General features: G+C 46.8%; 1 protein-coding gene across 1 annotated transcript in view; it reads left to right on the plus strand.

Annotated features, from left to right (window-relative positions):
- GRIN2B (glutamate ionotropic receptor NMDA type subunit 2B) overlaps positions 1–23,910 on the plus strand; it is a 168,478-nt gene extending 144,568 nt beyond the window's left edge. Inside the window, exons 8-12 of the mRNA XM_075057757.1 lie at positions 181–410; positions 15,663–15,823; positions 17,925–18,112; positions 19,906–20,144; positions 22,003–23,910. Of these exons, the coding sequence (XP_074913858.1) occupies positions 181–410; positions 15,663–15,823; positions 17,925–18,112; positions 19,906–20,144; positions 22,003–23,910 (2,726 nt within the window). The remainder of the gene's footprint in view (positions 1–180; positions 411–15,662; positions 15,824–17,924; positions 18,113–19,905; positions 20,145–22,002) is intronic.
- Positions 23,911–24,441: the final 531 nt, after the last annotated feature.

Below are 24,441 nucleotides of genomic sequence, written 5' to 3' on the forward strand. Positions count from 1 at the left end.
AGGGTTGCACTTTGCTGAGATACGGTGTCATGAACATAGGGGAGCGCAGCTGTGGACATTCATCTCACATATGGGAATAGATACTGCTCTTAACTCTGAAGTCAAGATGCATATGTGAATAGAAATGCAGACCATTTACTGAGATGCTCACTGTGGGATCATGTTTCTCAATCACTCTAGAGCCAGGAGGTCCCTCTTTCACCATTGGCAAAGCTATCTGGTTGCTGTGGGGGCTGGTGTTCAACAACTCTGTGCCAGTGCAGAATCCCAAGGGTACCACTAGCAAGATCATGGTGTCAGTGTGGGCCTTCTTCGCTGTCATCTTTCTGGCCAGCTACACTGCCAACCTGGCTGCCTTCATGATCCAAGAGGAGTACGTGGACCAGGTGTCTGGCTTGAGCGACAAAAAGGTAATGGATCCAGTCAAACCCCCAAAGCAGCCTTTTCCACAGAAGAGGCTGCTCTACCCTCTCTTCTCTGCTTTTACTGGGAAAGTGTTCGGGTTTTTTCAGAGTGACTTCATAGCTTTAGTCCCTAGTTTAACTAGCACAACTGCTCTTTGTTGGTATTCAGTTGCATTTTTACATGTTTTAAGCACTTCGGGAATGAATTAGAAACAGAACTGAACTGTGCTTGCATGATCCCAGACCACACCTTGACTGTCAGCAAGAAATGAATTAATGGAGCTTTGGCGACAATGTGTATAATGGCTGTAACCTGTTTTTTCAGGATGCAATAATTTGTCTTTGTGAGAATGCTGGCCATTAGGCTAGCAAATATGATCTGTTAGTTTATTCTGGGGACAAGTTCTGCCCATGGGGGTAAATCAGCATGGCTTTGATGATTTGCTAGTGCTTGCATCTGAAATTATACTGTCATTTTTTCAAGGCCTTTGGAAGCTTAGCACAAGAAATTGTTTCCTGTTCGGAGTGTGTTTCGCTGCCTTGTTTACATGCACTGCATTTTGTCCTCACAGTGCATTTGCTTTTGCTGGGCTCTGCACACTGAGGATTTTGAGATTGCTCGTGCATGCAGGGTAGCACTGTCTGGTTCATGAGGGTCTGAAGCTTTACACACTGCTTTATTTTTGTTTTGCGGCAAGGTTCATCACAAGGAATTGAGGGTTGTGAGGCTCGATTGCCCATGCTGAATTTGTTACTTAATCACTGGGGCTGCTTAAAGGGTCATGCCATTGCAGGGCAACCAAATAGCAATAGGTCGCACACGCTGCTATCGGGGATAGCAGCAAGAAGAGGACCGCAAGTGTCAGCTGCTGGACTGATTATAGTTACTGTCTCTTGTGTCCCCCACGATAGTCTAGAAATAAATTGTGGCCAGGCCCCCTGTGTATACAGTGTCCTGTGCAGCAGGCTGGAAATTCTGTGGTGGATTAATTTTTAAGAGTTTTTTTCCCCTTTTGTTGTTTTTTCCTGGAATGAAATATGACACAGAATAATGCAATCCGTGCAGAAGTGCTCCTATTATTTGTTTTAATTTCAACCTCAATTTGTTTCATGCTGTCTCCACATTTGCAGTGCGCTGTGTTGAGGAGGGGGTGGAGGGGAGGATGCTCTTCTGCCGGGTGGAGGTTATTGCGGAGACTCCTTAGAAGCTGTGGACTACCTCAGACTGAAAGACTGTTCAAAACCAGCCAGCCCTATCAGAGTTAACATTAGTTTGTCATCATTAGGTTTTCAACTGTCTGAGCTAAATGGGGTAGTTCATACCTGTGATCTATTGTTTCAGGCTGTGCCTAGGCTCATGGAGAGAGCCACGCTTTCATTCTTATGTTTTTCAAGATATTCTTCATACCTGCAGAGATATGTGCATGAAATATCAATTGAAAGCGGTAACTCCTAGAACTCCACAGAGCCTTCGTATACAAGTTTCTGGGCCTATTTTAGTTGATTGCACTGTAGGCCCGCCAGTGTGTATTGGACTGAGGTCATTTTCTTTTCTTTGCCAACATACCTGTGTTTGCTTTTGCTATCCTAAAGCATATGTGCTCTGTTTCATGGGGAAGAGAAGGGCCACACAGTATATACTCAGATCTTTGTGGTATGCCTCAAACACAGCTGCTAGTGAAAGTACATTAGGGTAAAATTACAGTCTACCAGAGCATCTGGAATCAGATGAAAATTGGCTGGTAAGAAACTGAAGGCCAACTGCTGCCTCTGGAGAATAAAGACAGGTGGGACTAACTCCATCCAAAGGATGCGAGTGAATGAGCTTGGTCTACTGGGCTCATGGATTTCCACTCTCTGAACATGCAGAGAGCCCTGCAGAATTTGAGAGCAGCCATCCAGGCATCTGTCATGCTGCTTCAAGATGCCCTGGTTTGGGAGGAATTCACTCTTCTGAATCTCCTCTTTTCCCTCTTCCAAAGCCCGCATACTGCTTGCAGCTCACTCGGCCCCTCGATGCACTGCTTGGCCGGGATGCAGGGTGCAGGGGTGCTGGGCTCTACCTCCCTTCTCCTGCCTGCTTAAATTAGCCAGTTCAGACTTTCAGAGTAGGCGGTCACTGACCAATGCCAGGTGGCCAAGAGGAATGACCACAGCTTCCAGTCTCTTCTATCTCCAATGCATGATCCGGTGTCCACAGCAGAAGTGAGGCAGATCAACCTCCTGGCCTGCTGCATCAGCTGGCAAGGGCAGCTGTGTCCAGCGCAAGGAGTCAGCAGAGCAGGTAATCCACGCCGGCAGGCAAAGGGCTAGTTATTTTAAGGGATGTTGTTCCTACTTGCCTAGACCCAGATCTGCTTGCAGACGTCTTTGTAGCATGACAGTACCGGGGGAAGGTGTCCCACTGGCTCTGTAGAGCAGCCAAAATGCCAGATGCACTCACAAAATCCATTACTGTGTCTGGCTGGGTAGCGCTTGTCAAGGTCAGGCTGGCTACACCCCGCGACAGCCACCCCGAGGGTCTCTCTGGACCCTCCTCCTTGGGCCCTGCCTGGGAAGAGCCGCTCCGAGAGATGCCCGTGGCTGCTGACCTGCCGCTTCCCCAGAAGAGCGGGCTGAAACGCTCCGGCTGTCTGAGGACTTGGACGGTCTCTTGGCTGTGCCCCAGCACTTACTTCCTAACGACATGCACGAGCGTGGCTAACGCCACGTCCCCGCCGTGCTGCGCGGATGCTCGAGCTGTCTGAGAGCTGGGCTGGAGCAGACACCTCCGTGCCGGGGCGGTCGGCCGGACGGCGGGTGGCTGGAGGCTCCCGGCACCGAGCGCGGTGACCTCTGCCGCTCTCCCTCTGGCCCAGGTGATGCTCACCCCGCCGAGCGTCACCCCTCGGCGCTCAGCTGCCCCAAAACCGGTGCCAGAGCTGAGCCGGGAACCCCCCTCCCGACGGCTGTTGTTTCCCCCACGTCAACCCCTGCAGCTGCCAGATGATGCATCGAGCTGCGGCTCCTGACGCCGGAGCAGCCGTGGGCAGTTTGGGGAGGAGAAGCCCGCTCCTCCCCGAGAGCAGCGCTGGCCCTGCGAGTCCTGCAGGCGAAGAGCTGCTCCCACAGCATCTCCCGTCCAGCTCCCTGCGCCGGCGGCGGGCCGGATCGCTCTCCTCCGGCGCAGATGCCGAACCAGCGCCCGCCGCCTCCACCGTCTGCGGCGGGGCGGCTGGATGCGGCCCTGGCAGGGGCAGAGCCGGCCTGGCCGGGTCGGTCCCCGCAGGAGCTCTGCCCCACCTGGAGCATCCTCGCCCGCGTCCATCTGGGGTCCGCGCGGGGGGCTGCTACGGCCCCGGCCCCCTGCGAAAGCCCGGCTGGTAAGACGGCCTGTCGCAGAATGCTGCAGTCGGCTCCCGGGTCTGGGTTTCATCTGTCTGTAATCGGGAGGTATAACCCAATTTCCAATAACGGGAGAGCTTCAGACACATTAGAGAAACAAGCGCCTGCGGTATTTCGGTCTAACGAAGGCAATAAATACGGGGAAGATTATAGAAAATGAACTAATGTGTGAAGTAATCTAATAGCTACACGTAATTTCCATTCATGTACAGTAGTAATAGAATAAAAGCAAATGTGGACAGCCAGCAGGGCATTTAAATAAAATAATTTAGAATGCAGTAGGTTAATAATAATAAAAAAAAACCAGTATCCATGCCTGTAAATTAGTTGGAAATGCCAAAGAAGCTAATAAAGTATCAAAATGGTAATTTTGTAATTGACATAAAAAGGAGAGAAATGGATTTCTGCATGCCTGCAAATTAATATAGATTGCGGAAATTTCACACGCATTTGACTTATTTGCTTTTTAAGATGTTAATGAAATGTTGAGACAAAGGGCCTGTTTCTCTGCAGCAGAGGTCAGCTATTTTTTTCAATAGATATGCCTTTTTTTCCAAAAAATTAAATTTTGGAGTTAAATATTTAGCCAATATTTTTACTGAAAAAACATCTGGAAAGAGCATAAGGCGGCAGAGGAAAATTCTGATATTTGCCAAAGTAGCTCATTTTAGTATACTTGAAACAAAATACTTTGTTTGATATTTCTGACATGTGTTTTTGACTTGTCATTTTCTAAAGGCACTACTCATAAAATTGACCTACATTTAAAAAAAAAAAGGAAAATAAAGATTTTTTTCTGTAACAAAGGAAAGGGACAGAAGGAGATAATTGGAAGACAAAACAACACACGTAATTCCGAGGTAAATGAAACATTTCAGGTTGATACAAAGCAAAAGTCTCACTGAAAAACCTGCAAAAAAGGATCTGCTGTATTTCTGCAGTAATAGATGCTTGGCCATGAAACTGAAAAATGAATTATTTCCCACATTGTACTCTGCGGCACATTAAATCTGAATTATACAAGGATCCCAGATATGCAGAACACTTAAGCATGTGCTTAACTTTGTGCTCATGAGTGCTGACATTAAAGTCAATGGGCTATTATTCACCTGATTGAAGTTAAATGCTTTTCTGAGGTTGCAGCTTTTGTACAACAAATATCTGTTCTGGAGAAGTCCAGGAAAAACGCAGAGCGGGTGTATCTGTCAGCTAGAAATTTTCCCAGGGGATCAAAAATGGGGGTCAGTCTTGTACCTTGTAATGTCTGTAAGGGGAAGATTGTCTAACTGGATGGCTTGGAGGCCGTACAGATCTTCCGTGGGATTGCGCATTTGCTATCAACAGACACTTGTGATACTTCCAGATGTTTCTGCACGATACAAAGGAAGTTTTATGTGGCGGTGTCCAAAAGCAGGAAACATGCAGTCCTTTCAACAGCAGTATGATTTTTATTGTCAGGAGACCTTTGTGGAGATATGAGTTATCTTGACAGAAGTAAGACCATGCTACTTCCAGCTCTGTTCTCTTGTGATAAATCAGAACCTTTTTAAAATGCATAGAGTCCGATGCACCTTACTTGACCAAAAACCAAAAAGTAAGGAAGTCCCCTAAACCTTACGTCAGGGGATAGATTTGAATTTCTTTCCACAGTGCTTCTCTAGGGGGACATTTTCCTGTAAGTAAGTTGAACTGTGTTCAGTCTTTTGCTTAAATATGAGCTTTATATATAATGTTAGTGGTACCAACTGGTGCTTAATATAACAAACACTGGTTCACAGTGAAGCGTAGAAAACTCAGAGCTCTGATAGTCTGAAATTTTGTGCCTTAAAATCTGATGATTTCTCTGCACCTCTTTGTAAATCATCAGTTACTATAGTACGAACTATTTACAAATACTACACAGTGCAGTATATATCTGTGTAATTAAATATTATGCTAAAGTCTTCTTATTAATAAATAGCTATTAAAATAGCTACAGCATATCGTATGTTAGTAATAGATCTTTCTAACTTGTGGCTTACATTTATTGTGTACATAAATAGGATCTCAGATAATTTTTTGCAGTTGTAGATGGGTACATTTATCGTAGATTTAGTCATTCTGCACTCCTTGGATTGGCACGGTTTTTATGCTTTCTGAGATCCTTGGAACAAACCTCTGTGCCTGTGTGCTAAAAAGTGATTCAGTAGTTTTAAGGCTATAAATGTTTAAAGTCAGTGGGGTTTCAAGCATGCTTTTTCTTCCCTTGCTTCAGTCCTACTTTCTTTGTCATTCTCCCTCTTTTTTTAAGCTCAGCGCTGCGGAGCGCAGAGTAGCGAGGAGCCTGCGATATGCTTTAGCCTTGACTCCGTCTCTCAGGATTCTCTCTTTTCTGTTGATCTGGAGGGATTTAATGGCAGTAAAAAACTTGTAATGGGACTCTTCACGATTAGTGCCAGTTAAAATGCAGTTTAGTTGGGAACTTAAGCAGGTAAGATACAAGGGGAGGGGATGGATACTCAGAGTCAGGCTGTAGGCTTAATTCACTCTTGCTGGAAAGGGAGAAACGCAACCCCTTGGGCTCTGCTGGCAGCACGGGTGGGAGCTGCTGGCTGAGGGATGCTGTGGAGCCGTGCGTGGTCCTCCGCTTGCAGCTTCTGCATTCCCCCCACCGCGCCATCCCGGCCTTTCCCAGGCCTTGGCCACCACTGACTCTTCGTCTGCCTTTTAACCGGCTCTTGGAGCTAACCCTTTGGAGGCTCTGGGCAAATTTGGTCGCTTCTGCGCTAATTGTTTGGCAGTCTGGAAAAAGCTGTCTTCGGAGACTTACGTAAGAGGGGGAGGGAGGGGGGAGCAAAGGATTGTCCTGCTTCTCGCGTCAGTATAAGTCAGCGGAGAGGGAAGCAATGAATATTTTTATTTATTATTTATATGGCGCCATAAATGTACTTGGCACTCTGCAGTCAAATAAAAGACAACAGCCCTGCCACCAGGATTTGGCAACCTGAGAGATGAGAGCTGGCCTCCTTCATCTGAATGATCAGGGCTGAATTGCTGGTGGGGAGGATGAGACCTACAGGATTAAAAAAAAATACAGCAGCCCCCCCTCCCCGCCCTTTCATTGCTTATGGCTGGTGACCGTGACATTTGAAGTTATATGGATACACATATACTCGATAAATATTTGGCAGGTTGTATCTTCCCAGGCGTTTTTACTTCACCTGGTGGAAAGGAGCCCAGCTTCTCGCAGGCCTTTGGTATTCAAGGTCAAACTTCCCCTGGGTCTTGATGGCCCAGCAGGCTTGCTTGTTCAGGTGTACCTGCTCCGGTGCCCCAGGACTCACAAAGGAGTGATACGGCTTTCATTCCTCTGCTGTCATCTGCTTGCAGATGGGAGGCAGCTTTCTGCAGAAGGCTAAATGAAGGCATTATCTCCCACCTCTGGGATGGTGCTGGGATGCCCCAGCTGCCCTGCCTTGAGTGTCCTCCTTTTTGCTTTGCCTCCCAGCCTACAGAGGTGCTTAAGAAATTGCACTAATGTGATGACTAGGCTTTCCTAATTACTTGGATGAAAATTCTAACCCCAGTGAAGTCTTCGGGAGGTTTGCCAGACTTGCACAGGGTTTCACTCTGCTGCCCAGTGGTTGGTACCCACGTACAAGGTGCTGAAGCAGGATGGCTGCTATTAGTGCTCAGAAGATAGGAGGCTTTGACCTGCCTTTCTTAGTGAAAATGGATGAAAAATGGAATTGCTCCCCCACCAAACCACATCCTCTGATTTTCTCAGAGTGTTTCATAATTTGTTAACCAGCTGTCTCATGTGCAAACAAAGCAGATTTCAAACTCCTCTGTACTTAGCTGCCACCTCTCTTCTCAAGGTCTTTTTCATCAGTTAATTTTCTCCCTCTGAATGAATATCTACACTTCTAATGATACTAACATGAGTGTACTAACCAGCATCTTTCTGCCTGACTAATTTCTGTTTTGTTCTTGCCTGGGATTATTCAGTAGGTGCCTTTTGCCCCATTGCGTTTAGCTTCCAAGGATGCTGACTTCCAAGGATGGAACACATGGCATGATTTGATACTGGGATAAACAGATGATCTCCATCCTCTACATACATGCAAGCAAAAGTTAAGGGTGCTGTAGTTAAGATCCCTTAGCCCACTCAGTTGCAACAGATATGACTGTGCTTACCTGATACCATACCTACTAACACTAGCGCTGTGCAAGGAGCTTTCATCTCTGACTGGTGAAGCTCGGTGATTCCACTACAGATGTTGTTCTCTGGTCAAGCTTGAGGGACACCTAACAGTGTGACTGACTTGAAGCCTATAGCCTGCCAAATGTGTCCCGAGGAAGTTTTAAAGCCTTAGGGTTACCTTTTGGGTGGAGAAGCTGCACGGAGTCTGCATAATGCTCACACCCTTGGCAGACCCAGAAGACACCTGATGTTGGTGGCGGGTGGACTCTGTCCACATCTGATGGTCTGATCCTGGAGTGGCCCCACAGACCTGGTGTATTCCTAATGCCTGGGCCAGCAGAAAGGCAGTGTGGTCCCAGCATGCGCCTGTAGGTCTGGCTTTGGAAGACGTGGGACCCCTGAAATGCCATCTGGAACGACGCTGCGCTGCCCAAGGTTTTCAGTCTTCTGCTCCGTGCAGAAGCGGCACAGAGCAGATCTGCACATAGCAATCCAGCTTGCAAAGAGGCTGCACAATCCTACTGTGTGCATTGCTCTGGCAATAACTGCATGTGATGGCGGCTTCTTCCACCAATTGGATCTCTGCTTTCATCTCAGTTATTTTACAAGGGCAACTATTTTTAAAGTTGCTGTATTTGAACTCCTTTCTTTTGCTTTCACCTGCCCCCCCCCTCACCTCTGCATTGTCCCTAGGTTGCTCTGTTCCCTTCCCTGACCCACACGTGCCCCTATTTCACCACCAGACATTCATAGATATTTTTCTTCTTGTTTGTGGGTCTGACCCACCCTACATCTTCCTTTAAAAGTGACTTTAGTACAATTCTTTGCCAACTTTGCTGCAGTCAGCTGCACTAACTGATAATTCCTTTCTCAGACTTATCTAGAGGAATTCATGGGTGAAAGCACTATGCAAACCAAGACCAGAGAATATGAAACATCACTGGCTATTGAATAATAAGATAATCCACAAAGTCAAAGTCTGAGGGAGCACAAGGTATTTTTATGCCCTCTCAAAACTGACTTATATTGGATTTGATGCTGTTCTTTCCTTTTTTTTTTTTTCATTCTTTTTTGTTTATAAATCAAGGCATGTGTTGTTTGACTGGTGAAGATAAGAAACTGGTTTTTTTGCCACTGCAATCTTAGGGCTGTGACTGGGCCCAACAATCAGGAACAGTTGATGTGGCAACTGGATTCTGAGCTGTGAGGAGTCCCAGCCACTGCTGAGGAGGTGGTGGGTGATATTGTGAGGGAATGCAGAAGAGAGGAAATCGGAGCTAGGGTAAAAGGAGTATCTGAAAACTTGTAGTCACTTAGAAATGGCTGTGAGCTCCACCTTGAGAGTACAAAATGTCTGTAATGTGAAAACTAGGTGACTGTGCAGAGGGGAAAGGGACGCTTTAGGAATGAAGTTTGAGAAGTATCTGTACAAGAGATTCATGAGTAACAGAGGAATGAGCAGCACAGTCTTTTTAGTGTGCTCTCCTCACACATTATTGCACCAGTGCTATGATTTAGGTTTGCAGTATGATTTTCTGCCTACGTTGTTGGGCTGGCACACTCCTAGCTGGGATGCTGTTGTAGCAATGTAAAAGTGCCCACCATACCAATAGAGCAGGCTCCACTCTGGGAATCTGTAGAGCACTCCCTCTACCACGACAGATGATGGGGCACAGTTGTGTGGATGTGCCTACGTGCACCATCAAGCTGGACAAAGAAAAGAATACAGTAAAAGCCCTGAAGATGATTCTGGCAGTGATGACTGACATTCCAGAAACAGACTGGTCACCACCTGAATGCAGATCAGGACAGAGTTAACAGCTTCGAAGAACTTGCAACCTGCAGATGACAAGACTAAAGGACAGAGAGAAACGGATATAACATAGAGAGGCACTGAGGAGAGAAGAACTTTCCACTAGTAAAGCCCTGGCACAGGTTGTTCAGGGAATGGGGGAGTCTCCAGCACCAGCCATCTTCGACAGCAGGCTGAGTGAAGAGCTGTCAGGAATGATGATGTCTAGGAGAGACCCACTGGAGCGAAAGGGGCAGAGCAGACATCTTCTCAGAACCAGATCCAGGTTTGTGATTCTGTGGCATTGTTCATGGTGCAGCTTGGGGACAAAAATGTCATGTTTTGGGGGTATGGAAAGGACAAGCCTCCTCTCTTGGAGAGTCATCCATTAGCTGTGAAGCAGTTCATTTCCTGGCTGAAACAGAGGATACAGAAGCAAGGCAGCTAGGGCGAGACATGTTGCTGTGGACACGCGTGGTCTATCAAGACTTAAGTGTAGGCTTATTAAGACTTAAGAGTTAGACCTGAAAACCACTGACCCACTCTCTAATTTTTAACAAGTTCTGGATGAAGCTCCTGTGAAAACAGCCTGAATGGATTCTCAGGCAATGAAGAAAGGTACAAGCTGACCGCAGTGACACACAGCTGAACCAGAGCAAGAGGGGACAATTAAGGATGTTTGGGAAATGCAGAGAGGTTGTGCTAAAATTATGCACTTGAGCATGGACTTTGCTTTTCTAGCCTGATGTCACTAAATCTTATGTTGCAGCTCACTAATAAATGCCATCTTTTTTAGAGATATTTGGCCTGTGCCCCAACAGCTATCTGCTGTTTGTATGGCTGCCAAAAGAGTAGGCAGAGTGCTGCTTACAGGTGCCTGTGCAAAAGGTTGTGACTGATGCCCTGATGGGCAAGTCCAAGAGAGTGGTGGGCACTCTGGGCTGTCAGCTCCCCGCAGTGGCTGGCTCCCTGTACTTTTGGGAGAAACTGTCCCGAGGGCCAAATGGTCCTGTGGCTAGATTCAGCTGTACAAATGTAGAGGTCTAGAGCCAATTTAGGTGCACTGGAGTATCCATAATACTGGCTGGCAAATCTGACCAGGGGCTATGAGACACCTGCTCCCGGGGTGAAATTCCCTGAGGCATCTCAACTTGGCACTTAACACCTGGGCAAATGTTCTGAACCCAGAGTATCCAACCTGGGCTCAAGCTCTTTTGGGCTTGCAGCTCACAGAGGAGCTGAACCTGGGGACCTTATTTTGGTGGGTCTGAGCTGCGGAGCTTCCTGTGGTAGAAAATGTAAACTGGAGGGTCTGGGCCTTACAAAGTGAAAGAAGCCCTCCCAGAGAAGCTGTGTAAAGGTAACGCACTACACACGTACACACAACACACTCGCACCAAGTTTTGCCAGCTCATTATGTTATCCAGCAGGGGATTATTTTTTTTTAAAGCGATGTAAAAGTAGATCGACTGATAAAAAAGAGCCTTTTTTGTTGTGAGAGCTTGCTGAGTTTGGGAAACTGCTTTCAATGCTATTGGCAAACACTTTACAGTGTAAACAGGGCCTACATCAGGCAGATAAATAAGTGCAGATGCGCTTTTCTGTAGGAACCATTTGGTGGTAGACAATATATTGAAAAAAAATTCTCATCAAATTAATTGTGGCCAATTAGACATAACCCTTCCCCTCATCCCTGAATCCCCTCAAATCGCGGCAGCCTGAATGGGAAGAGCTCCTATCACCTGTTTCATTATGCAGATTGATATTCGAACATCTGAGAACAATGCTGCTTTCTGCACGGCACGGCTCCAAATTGCTAATGAAACAGCTCTGCCAGACAAGTCACTAAAACCCGCTCTCGCTGCTGCTGCCGACAGCTCTCGTGGCGAGTTGTGGGGGGGAGTGGGAAAGGGGCTCTCCACTCTGAAAGTGCTAATAGCCCCCAGCCTGTGTGTTTATCGCTCTCCAGAGCAGGAAGACTTCTGCTTTCTGACTCTGAGAGGTTACTTTCCCAAAGCCGCGGTCCGATTTGGACTTGGTGCTTCTCGATTTCAATTTGTGGAGCGAGGGGTTGAAGAGGCGGGCAGCCGCTGGGCTCTGGACACAGACTCTCACGTCCCAGAGCCACCCCAGCCCTTGGGGCACGCTTGGTGTCTGCTTCCCACCCCCATCCCTAGCATCCGCCTCCCCCCCACCTTTGATGTGAAGCCAGCTCCGTAAAGGGTTTCTCCCACGGGCGAGAGCGTGTCCCATCGCCTTGGGTACCGGGGGAGCATCTCACGACCGAGGCCCCGCGCTGAGCGAGCAGGAGGCTGCAGCTGGGTACATCTCTGCCCGGGGCAATTTGGGCGCAGGCTGAGCCCTGCGGGCTCCCTCCCGGCAGTCACCCCTCGAGGCGGTAGAGCTGGGCAGCAGGACAGGGCTCCTGCTGCAGGGACATGTGAGGGGGGCTCCTGAAACGGGACCCTCCGCAGCCCTGCTTGTCTCTCCCTGTGACTCTCTGCAGCTGGGCTTGCGCAGCAGCCGGTGCAGTCGCTCATCTTCCCCTCCCCTGGTGTCCGCACGGGGTTTTGCCACAGCCCCGCAGGGCTCCTCTTCGCAGGTGCCTGGGGTAGAGTGGTAGTGGGACTTAGGGCTCTGGTAGGAGAAACATTTCCATGAAATGACGGGAGAGTTCTCTCATTAATCTGAGTTCTGACCCTTTCTGTCAATATCTGTGGTTAATTCCTTTGCTGATATCGACCGAGGCATTGAGATTACCTCTGCACAGGCTGCCTCCGTGTACTCAGGCCCCGCATTGTGCCTCGGCTCCCGTCTCGTGTCCCTCAGACTCCTAGACCAGCCTGCCACAACGCCCTGCTTCCCTGGGGCTGACTCTTCTGACCCAGGCCCACTCTCCCAGCCCTTGGGAGAGGCCGAACAAGTGGCTTTCCTTACTGAACTCTGACAACAGTGTCAATTAACTTTCCTCCTTATGGATCTTCTCCAGTTCCTCCACGCACGTTCCTCCACCGTGTTGCCAGGAGAGGACACGCTCCTTCCCCATCTGTCCCATGTATTTTCTGGGAAGGCTTGTATGTCTTCTTGCTCCTTCAGGGTGGAAGGGAGCTCAGAAAGATGCAGCAGGTTTTGGCTCTGGAGAGCTCTTTGGAGATCACTCCATCCCTGGTCTGAGCTGTGCCCACCTACTGCTGAGCAACAAACATGGGGATTTTTCAGCTGCCATCTCCTGCCAGAAAGCTGCATGCACGTACCACTATTCCTTCTTAAATGTGGAGAAGTCAGGTGCTTGTGTCTGGCTCCATGGACTGTGGAGTCAGCTGGGCATCAATTGCGTTCGGCTTTGCAAACACCAAACCAGGTGGCTGGGGATGTGTGATCCTCTTAGGCATTCAAGCTAAAGATCTCCGGTGTAGGTCTCATATGGGTCCTTTTCAGACTGTTTCCTGTCTCGTCGTCCACCAGGCTATGGTTGAAGTGTGTGTGCATGCGGGTGCATGGAGAATAATTTGCATTTGCAGATCTGTTCTGACTGAGGAATGAGCAGGGGGTAAGGGATGATGAGTGAATGCGTAGTATGTGGTTTTGTAGAAGCCATCAGCCTGGCTTCCATTTCTAGAAACAAGCTTTTCCAATTGCTGAAAACAGTAATTTCCTTCAAGAGGAATGTTTTCATTTATTTATTGATTGCCCAGGAGATTAAAAATTAAATATGGAGCCTTTCACCTCTGGTTGCTAAGATGGGCCCTTGAACACAGGGGGGACAAAGGATAGTTTGGAGGTGGGATCGTGCCCCTTATCACAGCCCTGCCTGACTCTATAATGCTGCTTATTCCAGTTCATAGACACAGTGATGGAAGCAGACAAAACTAGAGATTGTATCCCTGGGAATGGAGGGTGGAGGTATAAAATGGACATTGGATGGTGCCTCTTTTTCTCTTAAAACTCTTTGGGCCCAGAGAGAGGCTGTCATAGCTGCTGCCCCTCCAAAGGGCATGCTGCAGCTGAGGTCATACCAGTGTTGGTCGGGCCTGCCTGCTGCTTGCCTTGCTGACTTTACTCTGTTGGAGGGCTCTGTGGGGATGGGGTTGCCCCATCCGCCCTCATGCCGGGGTTCTGCAGCCTCTAGGGAAGCAAGTTGCCCACTTTGCAAACTCCTGTTTTAGCATGTCAGCGAAGAGGCTGTGTTCCTTTGCGCCTAGTATGGCAATGCCCTTCTTGTGATGGGTGCCCTAAGCTGCTGCTATAATCAGCTTGGTAAAAAAGAATAATTTTAGCATGCTGCAGTGATTTTTCTCCCATCAAAGTTTGCTTTCATTACAGGTTTTGATAGCTATGAGTTTGTCTTCATCCCTAGGGGCTGTGACAAGGTTCTAAGAGCCACCTTAACTGCCTGTTTTATGCTATGTGAAACGTCCTTTTTTTTTTTTTGGTGATGTGCCAACCTGTGTTTCAAAAAACAGCCCTGATGTTTTCTATTGGCTTAAAGCAGTAGGACGTGTGTTCTCTCTCGTGCACTCGTGTGTGCACATACAGGCCAGCCCATCTCACCATCCAAACTGGAGAAACAATTCCTTGCACAGCCAGATGAGTTGACTGGTACACAGAAACAGGTGACACAAATGGTGTGTTCACCTACCGACAGACACAGTTCCTGGTTGGCCTTATTGCTGAGATGTTGTGAATGAGAGAGATACACTGCTTTAGTGGCTTTGGCCTCCTCAGCCGAGTTGACCAGGTTCCAAAATGGCTTTGCGCAGAACTCAATAACAAGGCTCATCTGCGTGTCTTTAAGTTACAGCTATAGACTGCAGCCACTTTCCACTATAGAAGGTGGCAGTACATGACTGTATATGTTCATGTACCAGGTGAACTGTTGCTGTTAAATGGGTTTGCTCTGACCGTTAGCGTGCTCTTAGCGTGCTTCCCGGGCTCATCCAAATATACAGTCACAGATGGGAGTCAAGAATTAGCACCAGGCAAGCTACTGCTTGATGTATCAAGAGAGGAGAGGCTTCTCTCCTTCTAACCTACCTTTGCATCTTTTTCTTTGCTGCTTATTCAGTTCCTGGCTTACAATTCTGTGCTTCTTCCTGTCTGCTTGTTCTAGGGGTTTTAAGCAGTCTTGATAATTGACAGTCTAAATTTTACTGCTCATAAAACCCCAGAGAGCATTGATTATGACTCGAGTTAAGCAAGTGGCATATAAAATCTCACAGCCTTGCAGCTGTAGGGGAATGTTATGATGAATGTATTTCTTGGGAGCAGCAAAAGGTTTGGAGTATTCTGCCAGCTCTGTTCTGGGCATCAAATGTTACTAGTGACTTGCAGCCACTAATAGCATTTCATTTGGGACATTTGCCCAAAAGTTTGAAAGCTGATCATTTGTTTGGTGAAGTGGGTGTGAGGTGTTCTGAGAGGGATGTCTCCTTGTTAATTACTTTTCTACTTCAGTCAGAATCAGGAAGTGCAAAGGCATCCACAGAGCTGAAAAAGATACTTCTTAGAAACTAAATGACGCTTTGTGGATAAAATGCACATAGATTTTATTGACAATCTTTCCTTGACTGTGTTCCAAAGCCACTGTTACCTTTTCCCTTTCCTTTTTCCTTTTTTCTTTTATCTAACCTCCTTTTAATCTTTGATCACTGGCTATTTTATGCACTTAATCTAGAGTGGACAAAAAGACCGGGTTGCTCAGATTCCCTTAATGGTTCTTAGGCACTAATAGGAGATGTCTGTGTTTGAAAACAGTGAAATATAATATCTTCTCAATAATGTTTTCTACATGATAGTAAAATAAAATAAGAACTACCTTCTGAGGAGACTATGTTCTCCCATTCAGATGACTGCTTCTTGCTGAAAGATTGTGAGAAATGTTCTTTTTCTGTCTCTCCAGTTCCAGAAACCCAATGACTTCTCGCCCCCTTTCCGCTTTGGGACGGTTCCCAATGGCAGCACAGAAAGGAACATTCGCAACAACTACCCTGAAATGCACAGCTACATGGTGAAGTTCAATCAGAGGGGGGTGGATGATGCACTGTTCTCGCTGAAGACTGGGTGAGGCTTTCTTCATCCATGCTTACTCACCACAGAAACCTGTCTTCTTTGCATGCTTGTCTAGAAAATTTTTTGTGGGGTTTGGAAAATGAGCCTCCATTATCATTCCATGGTTAGAAGTATAGCAAGACCACACACACAGCACAGGAGAATAATTCTGTGGTTCTCTTAGCCAGGTTTTTCTATTAACATCTATATAAGAGTTTCTGGTTTTCCTGTGTTTATAAGACTATTTAAGAAAAGAGGCTCTTCTGTATCCTTGTGTATGTTAGCCTTGTGTATATTAGTCCCAAAGACCTTGCTTCATCAAGATGTTTCATGCTGATGGGTCCTTAGCACAGGAAAAGCTCACAGACCTCTGTAGACAAAGTTTGCCTCAGAGCATTTATATTGTCATCTGGAAATTCCTTTGTTTTCCCTCCTTCTGTGTATAAAAGATTATGTTAATCAGGAAGCTGAAACAAGCCTTGTCAGACTAATCCCACCTCAGTGTATCACTAGCTAATACAGTGCAGTGGAAGGTGTGCTTGAAGCAAATAGTTTGGAAGTAGTCCTCGTCTCTGGAATATTTTAGTATCAAGGGCTGAACAAAATGTTGTTTGAATAATAAGGAAGTATATAAAATGGGAGCAATTCCTTGGGTAATGTGGGAAACGTGGGAAAAATCATTAGCAAAAGGTATGTTTGAACAGCTCATCCTGTTTTAATAGCAGTGAATCTGTAATGAAGCTAACTTAAAATGCCATTTTGCAAGCCTTTGTCCTTTATAATTAAAGACCTCCTCCCTGAGCTGACCACTTTGGTTGTCAGAGCCCAACCCCAGTGAAAAACAACCATTCTTGCTTATGCTCGTGTTGCACTCTTATGAGAAAGTTCATTCCAAAGCACGAATGAAGATGTTCAGCCAATTTAATTACTAGATTGACTGAATATTTCTAAACCTGTTTGCCAGGTTCAGAGGCACACAGCCCATTATAAGTGATTGTACCATTGTTGGATGCCATCCTGGAAAGGTACATTTGCCAGGATAGTCATCATCCAGGAAATAAATATGCTCTGTCCTGGAAATCTATGGATGAAATAGAGCTCATCACTTGTGGTAGATGTCATCCTGGCTTCATAGCCACCCTTGGACAGTCTTCCCCACAGATACACACTTGAACTGAGATCATCACCATACTGGAAATACATGTGCAGCAGGTGGATTGAAAAGATAGCGTGGGTGTGAGAATGTGCAAGGTGGAAGGTCTTTGGTCTTTTATCAGAAAGTGCTTCATTTCAGATCTAGCGGGGGGATTTACTCATCGGCTGTCTTTGGTTATGTGGAAGATGCAGCCCCCTGAGACTGACCCCCATACCCAAATCAATTTGTTGCAGTGAGAGGAAGGCTCTTATCAGTCTGTTGTGCTGTCTACCCATCCCAGCCCATAATGGGGATTTCTCTGTTGAAACAGAATTTTGCTTGTGGTTTTCAGCTAAGCACTCTTTACCAAAGAGCTACTCAGCATGGTAAACCATAGAGCTGCTATCACAGACACTTGACATTGGTAAAGATCCAGTAGTGCTTTTCACAGTAACTGAGGAGTTAAACATGATGTCCTGACTGTATTTAATTTGAAAAAAATTACATTTTGCTCAGCTAAGTCATGCCAGCAGTTTGAATCGGAGATAATCTTTTCCTTACTCCAACCCCTACTTTGCTATCTAATATTGATACACTTTATAAAGCATTTTAGGTTCCTTTGAGATGAAAGGCAGTACAGAAATATAAGCTATTCTTAGGACTATAGATCCCCTTGACTTGCTCTTCATTCATCTTTATCTTGCACTATGTTTGTATTCCAAATGTTCTTTCAGATCAGAAGTGATGATTGTCAAAGAGTCAGAAAGAAACAGACAGTCCTCATTTATGATCTAGCTTCACCTGTTAACAGGTTCTAGGCTCAGATTTTAGTTAACTCTGATGAAGGTGAAGATGCAACCTATTGTAGTCTGTCTGAAAGAGGTTCATTTCTGCCTTAATTACCTGAGAATACCTTTGAACTCATACAGATTCTGTCTTTTCTGTACTATACCCCTCTTGTTTCTTGCACCTGTGCAGGAAGTTGGATGCTTTCATTTATGATGCAGCAGTGCTAAACTACATGGCTGGCAGAGATGAAGGCTGCAAGCTGGTGACGATTGGGAGTGGGAAAGTGTTTGCCTCCACCGGCTATGGCATTGCCATCCAAAAGGACTCAGGCTGGAAGCGCCAGGTTGATCTTGCCATTCTACAGCTTTTTGGAGATGGTAAGTGACAGGAAAAAGAGGAGTTGGAGTTTTCCTAAGAAATACCAGGTTTTGCATGTAAGAAATAGAAGTTACTAGCTCTGGTGCTTCAGATTTGAGTTGAGAACAGGAAATTGTTAACAAGGGTTTGTTAGAGGCATTACACCAAAAATGTGAGGATGTCACTTGTTTTATGTTGTTGATGCAAGGTAGCAGTATCATCAAAAGCAATGTCAAAAGCACTAAAGGTTTCATAGAAGTGGCTCAGATGTGTGTTTGAAAAATATCTTGTGCGAAGAATGTCTTGTAAAAACAAGATTTCTGTTGTGAATTTTTTCACTACCTTTGAGGTTTTGCCATGACCAAACCCACTAATTATGCTGGACTTTTCGTTGTTGTCCCATGCTTTATAGTTCTAGACAGGATCAAGCCATGCAGAGTTTACAAAATCAAAGGATAAAAATTTCTGGATGAAAGAGTTAGCTCAGATTTTCCAAAAAGTCAAAAAAAACCCAAGGAAGGACTTGAGACTCAGAAGCATATTTTGGAGTGAGTTTTTAATCAGAACATTATAGTTACCTAGTTCGTCTCATTCTTTGCAGAGAAATTGCTATTATTAAAAAAAAAAATTAATGGGATAAGGAATTCCTTCTTAGAAAATATTTTCCTGGCTTTCCCTTTCCATTCCATATTACATCTTGCTGTGTCGTTTTTTTGAATAAATAAAATTCACAGGTTATTTTATTTATAAGCATTTCTTTTTTTCTGAAATCTGAAAATAGCATGTGGTATAATAAATATGGAAAGAACATAGCTATGATATACTTCAACAGAAAATTGGCCACCTGACAGACAAGGTGTTCTGTCTCCTAAACATCCTAATATGTATTATTTGAGAAAGAGACATAAGTTCTCCATAAAGCTTTAAAGACTGTGCTATGGCACCACATAAATATATGGATTTTTTCCTCCTGTCACTGAACTGGAGGTTGCGAATGTGAAAAACTAACTTTCCTAACAGCATGAAAGGAATTGCCCACCTGCAAAATTAGTTTGTTTCTGAATGTCTCAATATGTGTGTGTGTGTGTGAGTGTTTATCTCTCTCTCCCTCATGAAAATACCATAATGGGGAGTAAGTGGGGTATGAAATTAGACTACAGAACATTTGTTCCTAGCTGATACAAATTAGTAATATTTTTGATTGGTCAGAAGGCTTGGTAGTGTTGAATTTGGACAAAATTGAAGGGAAGAAAAACAGGTAGAAATGCACAAATATTTTTGGGAACATTGTACCTAGTTTTAATGAGCTATGGATATGACGGAAACAAATTCAAAATCAGACATTTTGATTTAAAAAAATCAACATTTTGAATTTTGAGCTGGAAATGTACAATGTTTTCATTTAGAAGTGACTCATTTTTGTCTACCAGTATCAGTCACTGATTTTTCTCTTCACTGACCTAATATGAAAGTGGAAGTTTGTGAGGCCAGGTCTTCAGTCATCTGGTGGACAACTTTTTCACAATCTCGCTGTAGACATTTGGCAAGTGTGATAGCTGTGTCCTGTGGTGCAGCTTTTTGTGGCTAATATCTGGCTGTGGAAAAATCCTATTGCCTTACCTGTGACGAATTGCACCTGCCCCTATCAGAAGGGCAGTCAGGATATTTTATGGACGTAATAGATGTGGAAAACGAGCGTGGCCACTGGAAATGACCTTAGATCAGCTTCTTGCTTTCAGTCTGCCCCAGCTTGAGCTCTTTAGCCATTGCAGGGCTATCTAACCTGTTTCTTTCCTTCTCTCTGTCTTTCTAGGGGAGATGGAGGAGCTGGAAGCGCTGTGGCTCACTGGCATTTGTCACAATGAGAAGAACGAGGTTATGAGCAGTCAGCTGGATATAGATAACATGGCAGGTGTCTTCTACATGCTGGGAGCAGCCATGGCCCTCAGCCTCATCACCTTCATCTGTGAGCACCTCTTCTACTGGCAATTCCGCCACTGCTTCATGGGTGTCTGCTCTGGCAAGCCTGGTGTGGTCTTCTCCATCAGCAGGGTGAGTGTCATTAGCTAGCGGGGAGGAACAGAGGCTTTATTCAGACAGTCCAGACATTCCGTGCTGGAGATGCGGAAAGCCACCGAGACTGTTTAACACACAGGTGGCATGGCGTGGTGGTCTGCAGGATAAAGGCTGGCATCTTTTCCCCATTAATGTTGCAAGAGCATCTAATGTTTTTCTGTGACATCTCTGGTCTCTGCTGGATTTTGGTCACAGAAATGGAAATTTCATGTGGAAATGAAAATGCAGTATAAAGAGAAGTTAGCTGTAACTGTCTGCTCCTCCAAAGTGAGTTGTGAGGAGGCCAGATCTAGGGACAGTAAGTCGAGTAATGGTGGATAACATGATTCGAAATTCAGGAGTTTGTCATTGCCCTCTATATTACAGCCGTTCAGCTAACCTTATGTTAACTAGAAGTGTGCTATCATGGACAGTCAGAAGTCCCTAACCAAAAGCCATGCCCTAAACCATGCAGAAATCCTTCCAGAGAGGACGACCACATGAACTTAGCAATTGCTTTATGCAAATCTACCTTAGGGTATAATATTTACATTTAAAGCAGATTCTAATCATTTCTGAGTCATCTTTCTGCTATTAGTGTAGCTAGCAGTGTCCCATTTGGAGCTTTTTTTCTTCTTTCAAGCCACTGGTCCCTTCTCCTGATCCATTCTGAAGTGAGGTCAAATTTCAGTATTTTTTACCTCGGTGTCTGATATAACAGAATTAACTTTGATTGTGCAAGCAGTATCTAATTGCTACATAACATATTGTTGAGGAGAAATGACAAAGCCTTTTGAATGCAGGAGCACAGCCTCTCTTCTATATTGTTAGTTTCTAACCTGGTTTAGTCTGCAGATGAGGTGAGGGATTGTGTTTGGTGATCCTTAGCTAAGTACAGATTCTTTCCTTCTGGGGTTATCTGTTAGACCTGGGCCAGGTTGGTGAAAAGTCTGAAAAGTGTTAATCATCTGCTAGCTGCTGAGAAACCATGGTAACACGATGTGATGGTATCCATTTCACAGTTGACATTAATCAGCAGGCACCATTTGGCAGGCTAGGGAATAAACGAACCCCTTCCTTCTGCTCCTAGGGGTAGCCCTTGCAAACAGTCTGTGTCATGGATGAAATGAGCTAGTAGGGAATGCGGAGGAATTGGGCACTTTTGCTGTCTGATTTGAGGTTGATAGAGGACTTCCGCTTTCAGGGATGTCAATTTGGAGCCTGTTATCACTGTTAAATTTAACAGAATGCAATTAAAAATTCTATTGTACCTCACTCAACCAGATGCAGAAGATCTAAATACCTATTCAGCAGTCCTGCTCTTTCTCTGTTTCCTTTTCTAATCTGCACTGGTGATTAATGTAGCTAAGTTTATGACAAATGAAGCTGTTCCCTTTTTAAGATAGCTCCTGTCTCGTTGATTCACTGATGTCCAGATGAATTTCAAGGGCCAAAACAGTCTTACTTCCTCTCATCCACACGGAAACATTTGTCTTGATGCTTTTGTTCCCAAGGATATTATTTTCCCCATTTGCAATTCCGTGTTACGCCTACTAGAGTTGAGTAACACTTACAGATGCAAGCAGGTATTCCTGCATCCTACAGATATGACATGAAGCAAAGCAGAGGGAGAGGAATGGAGGGGAAGGAAAAAACGTGAGGGGCAAGAAAGAAGGGCAGAACAGCAAGTGTTGGTAGAGCAGGTCTGATTTCATTTTATTTGATTATGCTTCATGATGGAAAGCTGACAGGCCTGGCCGGCCTACAGGAACATGCTGTTGCTGCTTCCCAGTCCAGGTCCCCTTTCGTGTATTCTTTGCAGGACCACTCACCTTCCTGCTTTCTCTCATTTCAGGGTATCTACAGCTGCATCCATGGCGTGGCCATCGAGGAGCGCCAGTCAGCAATGAACTCCCCCACGGCCACTATGAACAACACCCATTCCAACATCCTCCGCCTGCTTCGGACAGCCAAGAACATGGCCAACCTGTCAGGAGTCAATGGCTCGCCTCAGAGCGCCCTGGACTTTATCCGCCGTGAGTCATCAGTCTACGATATCTCCGAGCACCGCCGCAGCTTCACCCACTCAGACTGCAAGTCCTACAACAACCCCCCCTGCGAGGAGAACCTCTTTAGTGACTACATTAGCGAGGTGGAAAGGACCTTTGGCAACCTCCAGCTGAAGGACAGCAACGTGTATCAGGACCACTACCACCACCACCACCGCCCCCACAGCATCGGCAGCACCAGCTCCATCGACGGGCTCTACGACTGCGACAACCCGCCCTTCAACACCCAGTCACGGTCCATTGGGAAGAAGCCCTTGGACCTGGGGTTACCCCCTGCCAAGCACAGCCAGCTGGGTGACCTTTACGGCAAGTTCTCCTTCAAGAGTGACCGCTACGGGGGCAGCGGGGCCCACGACGACCTGATCCGCTCGGACGTCTCTGACATTTCCACTCACACGGTCACCTACGGCAACATCGAGGGCAACGCGGCCAAGCGGCGGAAGCAGCAGTACAAGGACAGCCTGAAGAAGCGCCCGGCCTCCGCCAAGTCCCGGCGGGAGTTTGATGAGATAGAACTGGCCTACCGTCGGCGCCCACCCCGCTCGCCCGACCACAAGCGCTACTTCAGGGACAAGGAAGGGCTACGGGACTTCTACCTGGATCAGTTTCGGGCCAAGGAGAACTCGCCGCACTGGGAACACGTGGACCTGACGGATATCTACAAAGAGCGGGGAGACGAGTTCAAGCGTGACACGGGAGGAGGAGGGGGTGGATCCTGCACCAACAGGGCCCACCACAAGCACGGCTCGGGTGAGTTTGGTGGAAGCAATGAGCACAAGCATGGCGTTGTGAGCGGGGTCCCAGCGCCATGGGAGAAGAACCTGACCAACCTAGACTGGGAGGACCGGCCTGGGGCTAATTTCTGCCGCGGTTGCCCTTCTAAGCTGCACAACTACACGCCATCGGTGGTGGGGCAGAACTCCACCCGCCAGGCCTGCATCCGCTGCGAGGCCTGCAAGAAAGCGGGCAACCTGTATGACATCAGTGAGGACAACTCGCTCCAAGAGCTGGACCAGCCGCCTGCCCCCGTGCCCGTGGCCACCAGCGCCACCTCCTCCTCCAAGTATCCTCAGAGCCCTTCCAACTCTGCCTCCAAGGTGCAGAAGAAGAACCGCAACAAGCTCCGCCGGCAGCACTCCTACGACACCTTTGTGGACTTGCAGAAGGATGACTCGGCCCTGGCCCCCCGCAGCGTCAGCCTCAAGGACAAGGGCCGCTTTTTGGAGGGGAGCCCCTATGCCCACATGTTTGAGATGCCAGCCAGTGAGACCACCTTTGCCAACAACAAGTCCTCAGTGCCCGCCACCAGCTACCACCACCACAACAACCCCGGCAGCAGCGGGGGCTACATGCTCAGCAAGTCGCTCTACCCCGACCGGGTCACCCAAAACCCTTTCATCCCCACTTTTGGGGATGACCAATGCTTGCTCCACGGCAGCAAATCTTATTTCTTCAGGCAGCCTGTGGTGGCAGGAGGGCCCAAAGCCAGGCCAGACTTCCGAGCCATCGTCACCACCAACAAGCCGGTGGTCTCAGCCCTTCACGGGGCTGTGCCAGCCCGTTTCCAGAAGGACATCTGTATAGGGAACCAGTCCAACCCCTGTGTGCCTAACAACAAAAACCCCAGGGCTTTCAATGGCTCCAGCAACGGGCATGTTTATGAGAAACTCTCCAGTATTGAGTCTGACGTTTGAGTGAGAGGGGAAGAGCATGGGGAGGGACTGGGGGTGTATGTGGAGCGTGGGAGGGTGGGGTGGGATCAGTCCCATCGGCTACTCTTCTGGGTCGTCCTTAGTTTGTGGGATACTGGAGTTCCGAGTAGTGCAGCGCTGGTGACAAGTGCCACCTCTTTGGTTTCCCCTCTTCCTCCTCCTCTTTCCCACCCCTCCCCTTTTATCTCTTTTTCCATGTTCTCGCTCCTCCCATTCTCCTCCATTCCTGGCCATTGCACTTTACAGTGACGTTGGAGTTGGATATCCTTGCTCGTGATTTCAGGAAGTGGAGAAAAAGGCAGGGAAGGGGTGGGCTGAGGGGGAGCGGCAGTGACTCTAGCATTTCACTTTTGCTGGCTGCCGGCAGAGAAAGGCATGTGCGCACACACACATGTGTGTGGCAGGAGGAGACAGCAGAAGCAGTGTAATGGACATGCAGGAAAATATGCTTGTTCAGGCAACTCTTCCTAAAACTGCCTAGAAAAGAGTAGTGTTGAAGATGTGGAGAAAGTG

This window comes from Buteo buteo, chromosome 26 (genome assembly GCF_964188355.1).
Source record: "Buteo buteo chromosome 26, bButBut1.hap1.1, whole genome shotgun sequence".
NCBI classification, from domain to species: Eukaryota; Metazoa; Chordata; class Aves; order Accipitriformes; family Accipitridae; genus Buteo; species Buteo buteo.